General features: G+C 42.8%; 4 protein-coding genes across 5 annotated transcripts; all 4 read right to left on the reverse strand.

Moving 5' to 3' along the window:
- On the reverse strand, positions 1-1710 carry LOC103706754 (peptide-N4-(N-acetyl-beta-glucosaminyl)asparagine amidase A-like). Its single transcript, XM_039133164.1, has one exon. It carries the CDS (start codon positions 1708-1710, stop codon positions 1-3), a length of 1710 nt encoding a protein of 569 aa, XP_038989092.1.
- Positions 1711-5724: 4014 nt separating this feature from the next.
- LOC103706752 (peptide-N4-(N-acetyl-beta-glucosaminyl)asparagine amidase A-like) lies at positions 5725-7578 on the reverse strand. The gene has a single exon (XM_008790962.2). It carries the CDS (start codon positions 7576-7578, stop codon positions 5725-5727), a length of 1854 nt encoding a protein of 617 aa, XP_008789184.2.
- A 1984-nt stretch (positions 7579-9562) lies between these two features.
- Positions 9563-10153, reverse strand: LOC103706751 (zinc finger protein AZF3-like). Its single transcript, XM_008790961.1, has one exon. The coding sequence runs from the start codon at positions 10151-10153 to the stop codon at positions 9563-9565; it is 591 nt and encodes a 196-aa protein (XP_008789183.1).
- Positions 10154-12699: 2546 nt separating this feature from the next.
- Positions 12700-18318, reverse strand: LOC103706728 (NADH dehydrogenase [ubiquinone] 1 alpha subcomplex subunit 8-B-like). 2 transcript variants are annotated; one of them, XM_017842691.3, is made up of 4 exons: positions 18203-18318; positions 17919-18128; positions 13955-13994; positions 12700-13131 (listed from the first exon to the last, which is right to left on the reverse strand). In XM_017842691.3, exons 2-4 carry the CDS (start codon positions 18104-18106, stop codon positions 13057-13059), a joined length of 303 nt encoding a protein of 100 aa, XP_017698180.1. In that variant the 5' UTR covers positions 18107-18128; positions 18203-18318; the 3' UTR covers positions 12700-13056. The 2 variants fall into 2 exon arrangements, with proteins under 2 accessions (XP_017698180.1, XP_008789166.1); XM_008790944.4 differs by lacking the exon at positions 13955-13994 and having other exon boundaries at positions 12707-13131; positions 18203-18317.
- Between the last annotated feature and the right edge of the window lie 897 nt (positions 18319-19215).

A 19215-nucleotide genomic window follows, 5' to 3' on the forward strand; every position in this document is an offset into this window, starting at 1 on the left:
TCAAGCGTCGGCGACGGCCACACAAGAGGCACTCTTGGTGTCCATCATCACCACCCCGCCGGCCGTGTTCACGTTCCGGAGGTAGCACGTGCTCTCGTCCTTGTACCGGTACGACGACTTGGTGCGGCCGCTCCCCCACACGGGCTGGTCGTCGTGCACGAGCGCCGATCCTTCCGCGTCCTGCCGGTCGGTGAGCGTGCTCGTCGTCATCGCCTGCCCCTCGCTCAGCGTCACCATCTCCATCAGCTGGTGGTACAACCTCGACTTCTGGAACGCCGAGCCAGCCGCCGCGCTCACCGTCGACGTCTGCAGCTGGAGCGGCGCCTCCATCAGGAGCTGCACCCGGCCTAGAGACTGGTGACCCTTTTGAATCGAAACCATCATCCTTTCCTTGTTGTGGAGCTCGATTTGTGTCGTGGAACCGCGGTTCTGGATCTCTACTTGGCTCTTGAACTTGATCTTTTGGCGCACCTGGGTGGTGAGGTTGCCCTTGGATGAGCTCACCCAGCCGGTGAACCGGAGGAGTCCCTCGGCGTCGATCTCCGACTGGCCGTCGTTGTCTCTCCATTCTGCGTTCCGGTTCATCTTGATCGGTGGTGCGATGTATTCGGTCAGCCCAGCTTGGATGGAGTCGGACCAGGCGTCGACCCACAGGTGGAGGTTGGCGCTAACAAGCCAGTAGGGCTGGGCGTCGCGCACGCCGAGCCCGATGTCGTGGGGGAGGCCATCGAGCATGAAGCCGAGGAACGGCGTCAAATCAAGGTCGTAGGATGGCATATCGAAGGCCCCGATGGCGGCGACAGGGGACCAGAAGTAAGGATTGATGGTGCTTGGATAAATGACGGCGAACGGGATGTGACCGCCGACGAAGCGGCCGTCGATGGTGGCGTAGACCTGGCGGAAGGCTCCGTTGGCCCGGGGGGCGGAGAGGTTGGAGAGTGGCTGGTGGAGGTACGCGGAGCGGAGCGGGTTGGCGTACCAGAATTCTTCATCGCCGTGGTAGGAAACGAAGATTTCAAAAACGGCGCGGTAGGTGTTCTTCGGAATGGTGATGGAGGTGGACTCGACGTGGGTTTCGTTATTGATTCGGAGCCAGAAGCCGGAGCGATAGTAGCCGTTGGGGTTGGAGATGGGGATGATGAGGTCGGCGGGCTCGTGGTAGAGGCCTCTGATGGTAGGGTGGGCGGCAAAGCTGGCGGCGAGGTGGCGGGGGGAGGGGGAGAGGGCGCCGCGGTAGAAGTGGAGGGAGATGTTGGCAGAGAAGACGCCGGGGAGGACATCGTTGGAGTTCTCCAGCATCATGGAGATGGCGCCGCTACCGCCACCAGAGAGGCGGCGGAGGAGGGCGGCGTAGCGGGTGATGTCTTTGTGGACGCGCCAGAAAGCGCCGGGGGCCATGGGTCGCGGGGTGGCTGTGCGGAGGACCTCGGAGCCGTCGATCCAGACGGCGGCAACGCGGTCCTTCTGGAGGTCGGAGGCGGAGATGGAGAGCTCCAAGACGACGCGGGTCCAGGGAAAGGGGCAGTCGCGGGGTTCCGTGTAGTTGGCCGACGCCGGCGGGGATCCAACGCTGTCGGCGAAGTCTTGCTCGAGGACTACCAGCGAGCAAGTTGGATTTTGACTGGCGAGGACCGGCGGGAGGGTGGGGTCCAGGTGTTCGAGGGATACAATTGGGATGGGTCCTGCAATGGCATACGTAAAGGTGGCCATGCACGCCAGGAGAAGTGAGAGGTAGAGTTGGCTGGGATGCATCTTTAACGCTTTTTTTTTCTTCTTTTTTCCTTTGTAGATGGAGAGAATACTGTGTTTTTGGAGACACGGTGGGATGGGGATGTTTCCCTCTCTCTCCAGGTCACAATGGATCTTGGTGAGACGGTTCGACTCACCTGGGCCCGTGAGAGAGTGATCTTTGTGTGGCCTGGCTATTTATATCCAAGCAAGATGGTTTCTACAACATTCAATCAAAGAAGAGGTAGTATTAACAAAGTGAAAATGCTTAAAATGTGCGTGCGCTAGTGCTCCCTTATTGGTTTCTTATATTGTTTGCATCACATGAGAACGGAAGATGAGGAACAGTGTGGTACAACGATTTTCTCTCTTGTTCTGAGAAATTCTGTAAATATTCTCCATTGCAGAGTACGTCCAAGTTTTGATCCTTTTGATTGTTTCCTCCTCATTTCCCTATCAAATAATGCAAGTGGTCGATGTTTCCATGCCATTTCGTTTTTTCATCCGTTCGGTTCCCTCATAAATTCTCTGTACCTCAATTGATCGTCAATTGCGTCAGCCACTGTTCACCTTCTTCCTTTCTTCTAATTATTATTTTAAGAATAAATTATACTTTTGGTCCTCAAAAAAAAAAAAAAAAGTGGATCTGAATTTTAATAAATCTCTGAACTTCAAAAACTCAAATATGACTCCTATTTTCTCTCAAATATCTTACTATAATTCTTTTTCCAGCTATATTCTCTCACCAAAAATTTATATAGGTAGTAACCGATGATTGCACGGCCGATTATATAGTAGAAACCATTTACATAGATAATTACATGATCGGATATTGATAACGTGGCATAGCAAAAAAAAAATATATTTTAATCATATGGCATATGGTGATGATGTGATATATAGATGATGATGTGGCATGTGCTATAGAATTTTCTGCATAGAAGTATTAGGTCCTCGAGTTCCACAGTATCAAGCATATAAAAATATTTATAAAACTTAGAAAACTAAAAAAATAATTATATAAAAATACTTGTGCTAAGTGCTATGTCATCACCCACCCATGTACCAAAAATTATACTTTTAGTTCTCTAAATTTTACAAATATTTTTACATAGATGGTGATGTAGCACTCAGTGACCGAATATTTTTGGACAAAAATATTTTATAGCACATCCTACACCATCACTCCTGTGCCGTATCATCAAAATAAAAAAGTTCTTTTATTATGCTACATCATCATCCATATACCGCATTATTATCAATCGGCTACATAATTACGCAGTTTCTGCTGCATAATCGCATATTAATGACAACAGAAGCTTCCGGTGAGAGAAAGTGGCCGGAGTCCAGATGAAGTATTAGATTAAAATAGCTAACAAAAATAGGAATCAAATTTTTAGCTCTTTTAAATTTATATACTTATAAAAAAATTCGATCTAAATTTTGGGGAGGACTAAAAGGCATAATTAATCTTTGTTTTAAAGCACTCTGCCATTATTTCAGATCAGCGAGACACGTTGGAAATCGCGAGTAGGACGAAGCGTAATGTGTACCAGGATCCAGGGTTGTGATCCAAAAGTACATTGATCAAAGGGTCATGGCTATCCGATATTTCACGGTTTCGAAATTCGTTTGGCTGGTCATCGACGGTCAAAGGGTCATGGCTATCCGATATTTCACGGTTTCGAAATTCGTTTGGTTGGTCATCGACGGTAGTCGATGCAAGATGCCCGTAACAATGGATGCAAATGAAACGTCACGGTTTCGGAATCCGTTTCGTTGGTCGTTGAACGTAGTAAATGCAAGATGCCTTCAACTATGCAGGTTACCTTCGGAGTTTAGTTGTTTTTTTATTATTATTATTATTATTTATTTTAAGTACATCGGCAGCTCAATGATCATGAATATAGCTTATAGACATTAAAAAAAATATAAAAAAGACAAAATAGAGACATAGTTCTTTTAAATAAAGTTTTTAGAATGATGAGTCGAATAGGATGCCACCCAATCTGCAGTGCTGTTGGCTTTTCTGAAGATATAGGATACCTTTAGAGTTTAAACAGCAATTTGTATGTGTCACCGCTAACGACCCAAATCGAGCCATCCCATGCATTTGGTGCCCCTACACCTCCAGGTTATTATTGTATAGCATCTAAGTTGTTTTTGATGCAGAATATACCTTTCAAAGTATTTATAATGGTATTTTGAATATGGTATTAAAGTAAACAAAAAAAATAGAGAAACATGAAGCTTGCGTGAGAGGAGAAAAGGAGAAAAAATAAAGTACAAAAAAAAAAAACATGGAGTTTACATGTTTCCCACGAGTTTATTCATATATATTTAGTAAATGGATCCCAAGAAAATTTTCTTTTAAAGTCCATCACGTACGTACATACGCATACACACACATTAGATCCCACAAAATCTCACACTTATAGCCAAGTATAGGAGTTTTCATTACACATTATATGTAGTAGAAGAAGTAGATGCTTAAAAATTGAGACTAGGTTTGTATATAGTCCTAGTATTAAGACCGAGATGGTCTTGGACTGTGGACTTTGAATTTCCAATGGGCATAACTGCATAAGTATTGATGGAACATCTGTAATTGCTTCTTTGTTAGCCGGTGGAGAGAGAGAGAGTCTCGATTATGAAACATTTGCAGGTTAGGTAGAGGGGTAAGAGTAATATAAGAAACCAAATATGTGTATCCTCCTTGTAAAAACTAAGGGACTTGTGACTAATTTCGTCGAATCTAGACAAATCGTAAATAAGAAATAGAATAGCATATGAAACATATCAATTAACTTAGAGAAACATTGTGGCTACTCCATATTCCTTAAAACCTCTCAATTAATTTTGCAGCTACATGCCTTCTGAGATTTACTAGATGGCTGTAAAAGGAGCTCACTTCCTTCACATGATATTAGATAAAACCAGGCTGTTCCATTCCAGAGAGTCGTGATCCGGATAGCAGGAAGTATGTATCGTTGAACCCTTAAGTAATTGTGAATGCCATTCAACGACCTTAGCCATCCATAAAAGTAGAACCGATATTTATGACATATTTATATCTTCGAAGTCTCTTTGTTTAATTTACATAGGATGGTGATGCCATGACTTCTCAATCAATAGTTAGTAGAGGTAAAAATCCTTTTAAAGTGCATTTAACAAAAAAAAAAAAAAATCTTTTTAAAGTGCACATAGAAGATTCTTTTTATTTTACTCTGGAAATCATTTTGTAAGTGCAACTAGATTGTTGAGATGATTAATTGACTCCTGCAGAAATATAATGAAAAAAAACATTGTAGACATTAAAATTTAGTTTATATTTAAAAGTAATATTAAAACTATCCAAAGCTTAATCACCACAAGATGATTTAGAATTGCATGATGAATATTGCATACTATAAGCAAATTAAAGTTTTCTTTTTGTGGGCGTAAATTCGTATTAGATGCTTGACTAGATGCTCTGGGAAAAAGAAAATGGAAATAAAAAAAAGAAAATTAAAGAAAGACAAAGTTGTAAACAAGATTATGTCAAATCCGCCGGTGATATATACAGCAAACAAATTTCATTAACTAGAGCTTTTTAATTAAAAACCCTATAGTTCGATCATCCATTATTTGGGCCAACACAAATAATCATATCCCTCAAATATTATCAATCTTGCATTACATTAATTTCAACCTAGACAACATTTTACTACTAATCAAAACAACAGTCGAATCCATTTGTCACAGAGTACTCCTGTTAACATCAAGGAAACAAAATGAAACAAAGAAAACAAGCTCTGCTAAGATATCAAACGATTACAGAAGGGAAGTAGAATCTCTCTCCACTACTCCATTAAAGAGACTACACTTGACACCATGCATTATTTATACAACATGGGAGACTACACATCAAGCAACCATTGGACTCCGCATGCAGGTAACCCTGCTCTCATCTAATAATACCCAAGACGGGCTTTTAATCAGAAGCTCGATTCGACACTACCAAGCAACGGCGGCCGCGCACGACGCCGTCTCCTCGTCCTCCTTCACCTTCCCGCCGACCATGTTTACCGTCCTCAGATAGCAAGCCTTGTCATCCCTGAACTTGTAAGTGGACTTGGTGTCGCCACTCCCCCACAGGGCCACCCCGTCCTGCATCAAGACCGAACCCTCCGACTCCTGCCGGTCCGCGATGGTGCTGAAGCTGGCCATCTTGTTCTCCGCCACGCTCCTCGTCTCCTCGAGCATGTGGTACAGCTTGGTCTTGTGGAACCTCGAGTCCCCGCCGCCGTTCGAGCTCATGGTCATCATGTTAAGGGGCGCCTCCGTGTCGACCAGCACTCGGCCGATCACGACGTCGTCCCTCTCGATCCTTATGTTAGTCCTCGCCTTGTTCTCCATTTCCACATTCGTCACCTCCCCCTTCTCTTCGGCCTCTATGTGGCTCTTGAACTTAATTTTGTGCCTCACACTGGTGGTGATGTTGCCTTTGGACGAGCAAACCCAGCCAGAGAATCGAATGATGACTTGCCCTTCGATCTCCGATTTGCCTTCGTTGTCCTTCCAGTCCGCCTGCCGGCTTAGCCGGAGCGGCGGGACTTTGTACCGGACGAGAGCTCCCTCGACCGAGTCGGACCACGCGTCGAGCCAGAGATGGAGGTTAGCGGAGACGAGCCAGTAGGGCTGGCTGTCGCGGACGGTGAGGCCGAACTTGTGGGATCTGCCGTCGATGAGCTGGCCGACGAAGGGTGTGAGGTCGAGGTCGTAGGAGGGGTGGTCGTAGGCGCCGATGGCCGCGACGGGGGCCCAAAAGAAGGGGTTGACGGAGCCCGGGTAGATGACCGGGAACGGCACGGCCGAGCCGGCGTAGCGCCCGTCTATGGTCGCCACCACCTGGCGGAACCCGCCGTTGGCCTTGGAGGACTCGAGCCCGTCCCGCGCCCGCTGCGGCCCGTTGGAACGGAGCGGGTTCGCGTACCAGTACTCGTCGTCGCCGTGGTGAGAGGCGTAGACCTCGAGGACGGCCCGGTACGTGTTGTTAGGCACTACAACGGTGGCGGACTGGATGTCACTCTCGTTCTTGACCGGGAACCAGAAGCCGGACCGGCCGTCGCAGTTGGATATCGGGATGATGAGGTCGGCAGGCTCGCGGTAGATTCCTTTAACGGTCGGGTGGGCGGCGAGGACGGATTCGAGTTTGGCTTCTTTGATCTCGTCGGCGGGCCGGGCGGCGGCGGACTCGCAGAGTGCGCCGCGGTAGAAGTGGAGGGAGACGTTGACGGAGTAGACGCCAGCGTAGGTGGCGTTAGAGTTCTCGAGCATCATCGAGATAATGCCGCCACCGGTGCCGTCGGCGGAGGTGCGGCGGAGGAGGGCGGTGTAGCGCGTGACGTCCTTGCGGACGCGCCAGAAGACGCCGGGAGACATGGTGAAGGGGGTGGTGCTGCGGAGGATCTCGGCGCCATCCAGCCAGATTGCGGCGATGCGGTCCTTCTGGAGGTCGGACGCCGAGGCAGAGAGCTCGAGGATGACGCGGGACCAGGGTGCAGGGCAGTCGGGTGGTGGTGCGTAGTTGGCCGTGGCCGGCGGGGCCCCGACGGTGTCGGCGAAGTCCTCCTGGAGGACGAGGAGGGAGCATTTGGGGCTCTGTGCAGGGAGGAGGAGAGGTGGGAGGCTGGGGTCCATGTACTCGAGCGTCGCATGCTGGGCGGCGGCAGGCGGCGGGGGAGGCGCGAATCCTTCGGGAACGTAAGGAGACTCCCACGGTGATGCCCAACTGCCATTAGTTAACAGGAGAAGAGAAACAAGTAAAGATGAGAGTGAGAGAAGGCGGTGGCTGAGAGTGAGATACATGCTTCGTATTTGGATTGGTATCCAGTGAGGGGTTTTGGTTTTGGTTGGGATTAGATGGATCGATTGATTTGGAGAGGGTGTGAGATTCCAATTGGGAGATGGTTTTGGGTATATATAGCCATTGGAAGGCGAGCTTGCCTCCTGGTTTCTTGAGACGTAGAACGGAGGCAGGAGGGAAACGGAGTGTTTAAAATGTGCCATCTTTCCTTTCGGTACAGGTTTAAACATTTTTGTGGCAAAAATCAAGAAGAGGGAGAGAGTTCGGATTCTTCTTGGCTGGTTCCATTCCCTGTCGTTATCTTGTTATGGCCTTATGGGAGGACTGCCGGTACGGAGCTCGGTGGACATTAGAATCCTAGGAGGGTGGTTGGGCCAGGAAAATTGCCCTTGGCATTCGGATCAGACCGGGTCTAGGTTTGGGCATGGAGACTTGGTTCTGAATCTTCTGATCTCTGCTTGTACTCGCTGAGTTTTATCTCATTTGAGTAGCAGGTATTTGCTGTTTGACAGTTAAAATTGTGCACCAGATCTGATGTGAACGCTTCACCGCACCTTAAATTAGTGTGATAGTTCTGAATTTATCTAAGCAATGCAAGTAACACAGAAATCTGCCACGAACAGCTGATCTGTAACTATTGTTGCTTCTGTGGATCTACAAGATTGTTAGCATCAGTTTTGCAACTATCAATGGATAGATCTTAGATACTTATAGAAAATCAAAAAAATTTAAATAATACTTTCCGACTAGTCTTTTTAGATCCTAGGTTGCTATATTACTGGTGGTGCTTGGGATTTTTCTTTTTCAGACTGTAATTGTTGGTTGGGGTCCCCCCAACTGCAATAATTTCTCCTACACCTACAAATAGTAGGAAAAAGTACATGCAATTTACTGTAATATAAACAATAAATTACACACTAATATTAATTAAGGATTAGATGGTTTCTGTTAAAGATAGCTGATGCAATCATAGCCATTCAGCTGAAGGTTAAATTTCTAGACCCCACTTAACAGATTATATAGACTAGGAAACTACTCAGGTTTTCAAACTAGAACCAAAATAATCACGTTGAATTCATCTATGTTCACTTCAAAATAAAAGGAAAAATATGTTCATTGTAAATATGTCAGTAGTGTTATGCGTATCACTATTTTTTTTATTTTTATGAATTGCCTATTGAGCACGAACATGAACCCAGCAAAATCATGATAAGATGCTTGCTTGTTTTTGACAATGGATTTGATATAAGTAATGTCACTTAAAATGTTTGCGTTTCTTCTTGGCTGGTCCTTTTTTGCAAGAGAAGTAAGGACTTGGGATAATTTACCTAACGCTCTCAAGCAGCTCCACACTGAAGGATGTTCTCAAGCTGTTGCACTAGAAGATTGCCTCAAACGAAAGCCATTTCAACCTCAAAACAATAGATACGAGTGCTTTGACATGGGGTGCCATGAATCAGCATGTCTCTATACGTCTGCATGATCAACGAACCCTCTTGCCTTGGTGCTCAGGAGCTCTCCCTTTCTATAACCTTGGCGAGGGTTCAAGGATTGGAATCACCCTGCCATACTACTGCATGTTAACGATTTTTCAGTGAAGCAATGAACACATCATGTGCCCACCTTCCTCCTCAACTCGAATGAATTAAGCATCATCTCATAAGCATTTAGGCTTTGAGAGAGAGATACATTCATCAGACAGCAATTATTAAACTCATAATCAAAATGCTTTGAGAGAGAGTTATCCGCTGTAGCCACAAAAAAAAAAAAAAAAAAAAAAAAAAAAAACCAACTAGCTCCGATCGAGATTGCCGAATTTTGTGACTATCTTTCGGATTTCCGCTATAAAATGGCTAATAGGCTATTTATATATTTACATCGTCCAGGGTCCCAAAAATATTAGAATGCAAAGGGACACAGGCGGCATTGTCCTAAAAGAGATGGATAAACAAGGGCGACGGAAAGAGGGGAAAGAGAGGTAACCTCTTAGCACGGAAGCAGCAGAGGAGCCGGTGGAGACGACGACGAGGAGTCCTCTTCCGCTAAAGATTCGCCGCCGTATTCCTCGTCTCTTTCCCTTCCTTCTAAAGAGAACCCCGGGGACTTGGGATTAGGAGGGGAAGGAGAGGGCACATCGAGCTCCAGACCAAACCCTAACCCTAAGCCTAATGCAAGCAAGGAGCTGAGCTTCCTCGTCTTCTTCTTGACCACCCTCCCCTGGAGGTCCCGCTCCCAATGGCTCTTCATGTGTCCTCCCAGCGCCTGCCCCGTCCGGAACCTCTTCGGACACAGCGAGCACTCGTGCACCCGCACCCTCGTCGTCACCCTCCTCCTCCTCCTTTTCCTCCTGCCGCTCCCATCCGATCCCGAACCCTCGCCGTCCACCACCGCCTCCTCGCCTCCGCCGTGACTGGAGGAGGGGGATGGGGAGGAGAGAGCGAGGAGGAAGCGGGCGATGTCGCGCTCTTGGGACTCCGGTTCGTGGTGGGTGCGTCGAGGTTGGGGGCTCCTCCTGCCCCGCTTTCCCGTGAGGGACCACGTGATGAGCGGCGGAGATGGGGTCTCGGTTTGGGTCATTTGGAGGTGGAGGGGTAGAGAAGAAGAGGGAGGGGAGAGGGACGGGTGAGTACACTTCGTTTGAACGGGGGCGTGGTTGGGTTCATGTGAGAGGCGGAGTGTAGGGTAAGACACAGCGGGAGATAGGTGTGTTTGTTTACCCAAGGAATCAGGACCGTCTCTTGTTTGTTTCACACGCTTCGCTTCGCCGGTGATGCGAGCTATCCGTTTGAGCGGGACCGGTGGAGGAATTTTGAACGGATGCGGCGATCGGATTTTCATCTCCATCGGCAGTTATCCAATAACGGTATTTTTTTTTTTTTTTTTGCGCTGATATCGGAAGTACCTTATACGGATACAGACAAGGAAGTAAAAAAACAAGACTGAAGAGCATTAGATAACTCCGTCTCTTCCACTCAGAGATGGTTCAAAGAGTGGTTGGCAACAAAGGACGCCATCCAATTTGCAGCCCCATTAGCTTTTCTAAACACATGCTTCGCCTGAAGCACCATTCCCTCACTTACCATGGTCCGAATATCTCTCAAAAATGGGCGGTAATCGCCGATCCCTACGAAATATGCGGAATTCATCTGATGATTGTCGCAGAATCGCCCTCCAATAGGACCTTTCTCTCCTGCAAAGCACGTCGTACGTAGCACAAATAACGGTATTATTCGTTTGCGAGTTGTTTGGAATAGATTCTAAGCTCATGGCAAGGGGTAAAGATTAGATCTTTGATATTTCCATCCTTGCAGCAGAATTGAGGACAACTTGGATGGGTATCAGATTAGATCTTTAATGTTTCGATCCTTGGAGGAAAATTGAGGACAACCTAGATGGGTATTATATTAAAGATGACTCAGCTACAATGTTTGGATGGATACAGAAACAGCCAAAGGTGGCAGATGTACACCTCCTCTTGTAAAATATTTGGAGAATGGCAAAGGAGTGTGTCTCCCTTTATGTCGGGCATATTTACTGAAAGATGAATGAAGGCATAGATTGAACAGCCTCCTATATGGCAGAGCATTTTCTAATGAAGTGCTATAGGATTGACTCATCAGTTGTTCTTATGTTCTGATTTCGTTGCATGTATTTATACTAGATTAGCGTGATTCGCCCATCCTCTATATATATATATATATATATATATATATATATATATATATATATATATATATATATATATATATATATATATATATATATATATATAAACGAGCACCGGCGAGTCATGAACGCCGGACGGGCAGCGCGTTGCCCCTCTTTCTCTTCCACCTGCAGCGAGTTCAGGCCTCTCTGCTCCTTACTCTTTGCAATTTAATCTTGTTTTGGAGAATAAAACGAAAATGGGACATCTATCGCGGGGGTGGGTGGGTGTGGGGTGTTGAAATAAAACGAAAATATGACTAGCCCTTCTCGGGCCCGCGCTTTCGGTTCGCAGATAGGGGTCATTGTCCGGGGCTTTGGCAGGAGGAAAAGCCAGTTGGGCTCTTGTTCCCGTCTCCATCAAGAAGCCTCCTAGAGCTCTAGTATGGAAAATAATTATGTTATTTTGGATTTGTCAGGTTAAGGGCTTTATAAAGTGGAGTACTATATAATCGTTGGTGCTTATAAAAGAGCTAAACAGGGGCTTGTTAATATTATTAGAATGATTGTGGCAGTCTTAGCTGTGATATGTTCCATAAGATTAACCTCTGTTTATTGACAAGGCAAATAATGAAAAGAGGCAGTCTTTCTCCCCCCACGCTGGAGGCTTCACCTGGGATGTTCATGCAGTGGTGCCTCAAACTTTGAGTTATCTTTTTTCTTTTGATTTAGCTGGCTGCTCCCATAACTGACATGGGTGAGCTGCCATTGTTACAAAAAAAAAAAAAAAAAGGTCAGTCTTCAGCCAGCTATCAAGTAAATAAAGTTATTCGCTGTTTTGTTTATACTCATTATCCATCGTGAATGCCATCTTACAAAGAGTGAAGGGATGTCAACAAAGAAATGAAAAAAAATACTATCAGGGAGTAGAAACGGTGGAAAAAATAGGGACTAGAGAGGCTAGTTGAAATTATTTTACCCTTCTCCTGGAATAACTTAATAACCTTAATCTGGTTATCTACCTTTTTGGCTTGCTGACTGGATAAAGTTATTCATGTTTTTTTGTATGGCATCTGGCTGGTTATCAGGATAACCTCAAGTTACCATTTTAGCGAGATTTCATCCGTAAATTGTCGATATCAAGTTAAACAGCCAATAGCATGAAACCCACTCGATCCTCTAAGTCTCTCGTTCCAAAATTGTCCTCTGCAGCTGACCACATTTTAATACAAAATAGTTTGCATGACGATGATGATGTAAACCGTAGATTATGCAGCTACTAACAATAGTACCGTAAATAATTTTTACACAAAAATAAGTTAGATTGAATACTGAGCTCCACAACAATGAGACTCCATTGTGCAGGCCAGAGCCTGCATTCCTGACTAAGCTGATCCAAGCAATGGCTGCCATGAATTCTAAGATTTTTTATGCATGCCCCCCGGAATCATGTCAGGCTTGTATTCTACTTTATGGAGTTCCTCCTGAACAAGTAAATATACAGTCTTCCATTTATTCATTACATTGTCTAGTAAAAAAAAAATGTAAGCACTGTTGAAATGGTCTTTCAACATGATTTTGTTTAGCCTGATGACAAGTTAGATGGCAGAACCTGAAAGCAGATTAATTTCCAACAGAAATGTGGTTGCAAAGATGGGATCAAATACTTTGATGCCAAAAGACAGCCTCACTAAAGGAAAAAAGAACAGAGGAATTCATAAATTGTGTTTTTCCAGAGTTATTTCTCATGATCATGGGAGGCAACCTCTCAGGACTATTCAGAAATTGGGCACGCATTCTCAAACTCTTGTTGTTCTTTGCGGCACAAGTCGAACTCATTGGTATAGTAATACATGCAGCCTGCATAAGCATCGATCTCTTTGGGACACCTCTGATGAAGCTCTTTCAAACTGCAGGTCACAAGCTAATTGTTTGAGTTTCCTTCTTAAAAAAACTACTGATCAACTAAAATGATACAAGATAAGAGTAATTTAGAATCTCATGAGAATTTATGACTTTACCACAATGACTAATGTAGAGCGAATTTACAGCCTCCCTAACTGATCTAATGGTTAGTTCCCTTTCTCTCTCTACATGCCTCTGTGCCCAACTTCCAGAGCCTGTTGTTTCCGGTGCTTATGAATGACTTACCTTTTCTTTGTACTTTTACCGATGATCTATTTTTTCCATTCTACTGACTTACCATGAAAACATCCAAATTTAACTTTTTTTACCCTCAAGACAACTTGTCTCCCAGTCATCTCGTCTTCCCACTGACATTCACACTTATTGCTCCCTCTCATTGGCCTTTTCCCTCTTTACAATCCAAGGCAAACCCATCAACCAGAAACCATCACTGGGATGCTGCAAATATTTACCAAGTACAATTTCTTGCTGCCCTCCCTCCCTTTCAAATTAGAAATCAACATTTATAAAGTGAATGGTCTACCACATGAGCTCCCATACATATTGTTGAGAACTCAAATAAAGCCAAGAATTTCACTTATAATAAATCATGTCAGGGTTGTATCTATGTAACACATAAATTACATATGTAACATAACATAAGTGACTGGGCTCAGATTTATGGAAACTCGCTGATTGTTAGCCTAAGCACACTGAGAGAGATCAAGCATTAGCTTTCAACTTTATAAAGATTCATCACCAGAAGCAGTGTTAGAGCAAATGAAACTCAAGTACAGATTTTGTGCTGAAGAATAAATATGGTCTTACCAGATTATGTTTGTATTGCCCTTGGTGGAAGAGATTTTTGCTGTTAACAAAAATTCCATTAATAACTTAACAGTGATGATGGCCAGAATGAAAATATAGAAATAGGTGCATATGATGTTAAAAGGACATGGTTCAACCTGAGACCTGTCAGAATCAAACCTTGGGCCCAGCGGGGTCAGATTTGTGTTATAAGAACTCCAACTTCAGGTTGGCTGAGACCAAATTTTAAGATCTAAATTTATCCCAGACCAAGTTCAACCACAAACAATCCCAAACCAAGCCCCAAGCTTACTGGTGTGTAAATCGCTAAATAGAATATCATGTCAGTTCAAGAATAATAGACATGCCCTTGATTCTCTCTTTTTAAGGGACTGGCACAATGAGAACATCTGAAAAGGAGATCTTGAGGTGAGAATATGATACAAAAAAAAATTCTCACTGAATTTTAAGGCAGGCTAATTATCAGATAACCAGGTTATCTAAGAAACAGAAGAAGCTGAAGTTTGAATAATATGAGTGCATGTCAAGTATTTGATATGAAAACAGCCAAAACACTAGACTATGCTATGCTATGGAAAATGGATGCCCATGCCACTAATTTCATCAGTCTTGTAGGTAAAATCTTCTCTCTTTCTTCAACCAAGACATTAATATCATGCATAACATAACATCTAATTAAGTGATTTCCTTGTTGTGTTGGGTTGGTATAAAGTGAAAAGCTCTGTTCATGTACTACATTGTCAAAATTAACGACGAGCATGTACTAAACCAATATTATGTCCCATCACTAAAATGTGTCATGTATTAAGATGATGGAAAATGATAGCAAGGTGTCTGAATTTTGATGTTCAATTGCAGGATCCAAGAATCCATTATTATGACCACAAAGATCAGAAGATCATTTGAACATTTCATTTTTCAGTGTGAATCTTCAATGTTAAAGTGTTTAACTAGTGGTCAGGAGGTTGGACTGTTGGATAACAAAAAACTGACACAATCTAGTTGGATGATCTCCCAAGCTTTCTTGATAAAACAACACCAAAAGTTTTCCAATTGAAATATACATCATTTGGAAACTTTACCAAGCATGATGAACATATTAATCTAATCAAGGATCTCATAATAAGTCAGTAGGAAAAATACCCAGGAAGAATACTCGGCATTGATAGCTAACAGGAAAAATAGAAAATAAACAATCTAACAAGATATATGAGTTAAACTCTAACTTCTTGATTTCATAGAATTATTACATAATAAGAGTAATAAAAAGAAAAATCCAAGAAAGGTGCATATGGAATTGAATGATTGTAGCCTTGTTCACCACCAATTAGTTTAATGCCACAGTTCCACAAGTAAATAACAGTGGTAATTGATTACAATAGATGTCAGAATACTAATATGTCAAGAGAGGGATAAGCCCTTTTGGCTATTTCTGATTTGTCAAATGAGTTTTTTTTTTTTTTGGGGGGGGGGGGGGGGGGGGGGGGTGGTTGGGATGTGGATTTCTATTTTGGGAAGCATAAGGCCTCTCTGGTTAAAGAATTGTGTGGATCTTCTAGCAATGTTTTGAAGGTAGAGCAAAAAAAAAAAAAAAGAATACTAGGTACCCTCCTTTAGCTCGAAATATTGTCGAAAATCCTCATTAGTCACAAGTTGAAATGAAGGAATCACAGTCATTTAGTGTGTTTTTAAGTTGTTTGCCTTTCTACATAAGATTCCATGAGTGTCCAAACTTTCAAACCAGCCACCATATCTGTGTCTAGCTAAAAAAGGGGGCCTCAATTAACATAAATGGTCTACTTAACCACATGTGAAGCAAACTAATAAAATTCATAAGTCTTCTCAACTGGAATTCCTGTCGGTGAAATGCCAAGAAACAACTGGTGGAGAAATCTTATAAAATGATTGAGCTAGCAATCAGGGGAATGATAGTTCCTACTTGAAAACAAGATGATACATTACCATATTTATTTGCTGTTTTACAGATGTAAGTTCTGAAATTCAAATTTTAAATAGCCAAAACCATTAGTGCTATGGGTAAATGGTGTGCACCTTCGTAGCTCATCCACTCTTCACCAGCACTCTTCAGTATTTAAAATATTGAACATCAAAGTGTGATGACAACAAGGAGTATTATATTTTATGCAAGTCATACATAAAATCTGTAAGTAAGCTCATAAACTTGACAAGAATGGAGGACTAATACACTGAGTATTCATGAAGTTTAAAGGAGATTTCTATACAAGATGATTGTTATCAATTAAAAAATGTTAGGTCCATACAAAAATAGTGGAGCAAAAAATTTATCAATTGAAGTATTACAATTTATATGAATATTTTTAATAATCATTTAAAATGCTATTCTTCCTTCCAATCCATGTGATATGTGATGGTTCTATTGATTACAAATAAAAGAGCAAAAACATAAGCAAAAGTGCCTCCAAGCTCAATGAAGAGGTTTCAAGGCAAAAATTCACACATGAATGACTTTCAATGAAACTGAACCAGCATACCAGAGAGAGAGAGAGATGATATGAAGTATCAAACAGGACTCAATAAGTTACAGAGTCTAAAGGTCTAAGCCCGTGTTCTAGTATAACTAGATTGGCTAGGTCCCCAAAAATTTATCAGCAGTAAATTTATCCATAACCATAACCACAACCAAGAAAACTTATTCAAAATGCTTGCAGTAACCTTAATAAAACTTTTTCTAAGATCATTAGCACTATGGATTAAATCCATCGTAATATTTGCTTTTGCAGATCCTTCCTCACAATCCCTATCATTCTTTATTTCATTTTTACCTTCCCTCCTCTTAGGACCGTTTACCTCACAATTGAGTCATATCTTTTCTAGGCATCTAGGTCTTCACTATACAACCTTAATTAGTGAAATCCTGCATTTTCTCTGATTTATTATACTCATAAAGAAGTTTATTTTTCCCAATTTATCCATTATTTATCACAGCATTCTCATCTTTGCAATTCTCACCTTAACTTTTACCCCTACATTCCCATCAAAAAGACATTCTGACAATAGAAGTATATTCCAATCATTTTGTTCTTTTAAGCCTTAAGGCATGTACCACACACAAAACCTTCAAAACACTCTTTCACCAAGACCACCTTTATCCACGCTTACTATCTCTTACTACATAAAACTTATTATTCGACTCATGGAAGCAAGAAATTTGAGGCGTCAAATATGATAACCATCTCTTTGTCATTGACTTTATTGGGTACTTCTTCATGTACATTCCAGCTAAAATTGTACCGTTCAAGTGATTGTTGCAGTTGTATTATCACCTTTTATGTTTCCTATATTTCAACTAATGTTTTCCAAATCAAGCACATCCAGTCGGAATGTGATTGCATCTAATTAACAGACCACCAACATGCACAAGGGGAACAGGTGATACAATCTTGCAAGTCTCTGCCACCTGATGAACGCACATAGAAGTAGAAGGAATAGATTCATTTATCTAGCATGAAGCAGACACAGGATCCAGTATTTGTCATAGATTTATAACATGCAGGAAAAGAATCAAATGGTGAGTTTTCTCCCTTTTTTGATTCAAAAATTTGAGGCAACTCAGTCTTTTACAAGTTTGAACCGAGGACTTACGGAAAGAAAAACATAATTGCAAATTTTAATGCATTGAAAACTTAAAATCCAGTTGAAGAAAATTCTCATAACACCGATCACAATAGATCCTCCAAAGAAGCAAGTCAGCGAGCACAAAAATCAAACATTGAGTCAAAAAAAACAGCAAAAATAGAGAGATTGAGAGAACAATACTTTCAGGCTTTGAATTTTCAATGAAATTTAGGACGCACATTGCATAACAATCGAATCTGAACAAATTAAAACAAGAGCAAAGAAAGATCATCAATCCATAAACGATTCAGCATGGAAAAAAAAGTGAGATGATTGGAGACTTGTTTGGAGTGTTGAGAATCCTTACAGATTTAGGACGCAGTGAGTGACCACCCGGCCCTTGTCGAGACATTTCTCCGGATTGGGGTCCTTCTTCTTGCAATTGATGAAGGCCACGTTCTCCGACCGGCACCTCACGGCGATGTGCTTCGACGCCGCCATCAGGACCGCCGACGTCGAGATCGGCTCCCCCGCCGCATTGACGGTGCTCGACATCCCCCCTTCCCCTTTCCGAGCGCTACGAGATTGCAACTAGGGTTACATCGAAGAAGACTACGGAGCTAAGGTTAGGGTTAGGGCTCTGGATTGTACCTTTCTTTGAGCTTTCAGGCGCCGATGATCCAAAAGCTTTGGGGAAGATGGAGCTGGACTCCAAAGGAGCTTCCCTTTTCCGCTTATGCGGTGTTGCGGGAGGAAAGCGGAGGACTCCTTGTCAATAGTGGGTGTGCTTGGGCCGCACTGAACTGATGGGCCTCCAAGACAGGACGCAAGTGAGGTGTTGGGCCGAGGATGTGGGTTGGATTGGAAGAGATATTCTTCCTGGGCAGCGACACTGAATGAAGCATTTGATGGTCCGTTCATCAATGGAAAGCTTCGATGACTAAATTTGGTATTGAACTTTGATGATTGCTCTCAGTTATTAAATACTGATTTTATTGGTATCCATATTGACGCAACGAATAAAGACTCTACATAATCCAAGTTTCTGTGCAGAAATTTCTGTCCTTGGCATTATTAATATTAGAAGGTTTTTAATTTTTTTCTAACTATTTTTAAATACAACACAATAATTTCTACAACGCATTTTAGTAACAAACTTCAATGATGGCCGAGTATGTTAATATTTGCATTTTAATATTAGCATTCATGCCGAGAATGGATAGCTTTGCCCAACCTAAATCTCATATCTCTATATCGGTGTATTTATATATCTATATGTATGTATGTATGTATAATATAAATGTATATAGGTATACAAACATATATACATACATGCATGTACGTATGTAGGTATGCATACATACATGTGTGTGTATACATATATATGTATGTATGTATATATGTGATGTGGTATATATTTGTTGATTCTAACCTCAGTATTGTTTGAAGTGCTTGATCTAGGTGCTAGCTGAAATGTGTTTCTGGTTCATTCAAGCAATGGAGAAGAGCCACATGTCTCCCATTGAAGTTCGTTTAAGGGCAGTTGATATCATTAAGAACGCAATCATGATCTCAGTGGTGATTACTCCAGCTTGGTCGTCATTGCACGATTGAAATGATTGTCACAATGTTGCCAACATGGAAACCATTACTCGGCAGTTATT

This window comes from Phoenix dactylifera, chromosome 13 (genome assembly GCF_009389715.1).
Source record: "Phoenix dactylifera cultivar Barhee BC4 chromosome 13, palm_55x_up_171113_PBpolish2nd_filt_p, whole genome shotgun sequence".
NCBI classification, from domain to species: Eukaryota; Viridiplantae; Streptophyta; class Magnoliopsida; order Arecales; family Arecaceae; genus Phoenix; species Phoenix dactylifera.

What these genes read in the sequence shown, in the direction of transcription:
- LOC103706754 (XM_039133164.1), bottom strand. Translation starts at nt 1,710, where the DNA reads ATGGCCACCTTTACGTATGCCATTGCAGGACCCATCCCAATTGTATCC.
- LOC103706751 (XM_008790961.1), bottom strand. Translation starts at nt 10,153, where the DNA reads ATGACCCAAACCGAGACCCCATCTCCGCCGCTCATCACGTGGTCCCTC.
- LOC103706752 (XM_008790962.2), bottom strand. Translation starts at nt 7,578, where the DNA reads ATGTATCTCACTCTCAGCCACCGCCTTCTCTCACTCTCATCTTTACTT.
- LOC103706728 (XM_008790944.4), bottom strand. Translation starts at nt 18,106, where the DNA reads ATGTCGAGCACCGTCAATGCGGCGGGGGAGCCGATCTCGACGTCGGCG. An exon ending in ACTCACTGCGTCCTAAATCT is followed by an intron (nt 13,132 to 17,918) that starts GTAAGGATTCTC and finishes TGTGACCTGCAG; the next exon opens with TTTGAAAGAGCTTCATCAGA.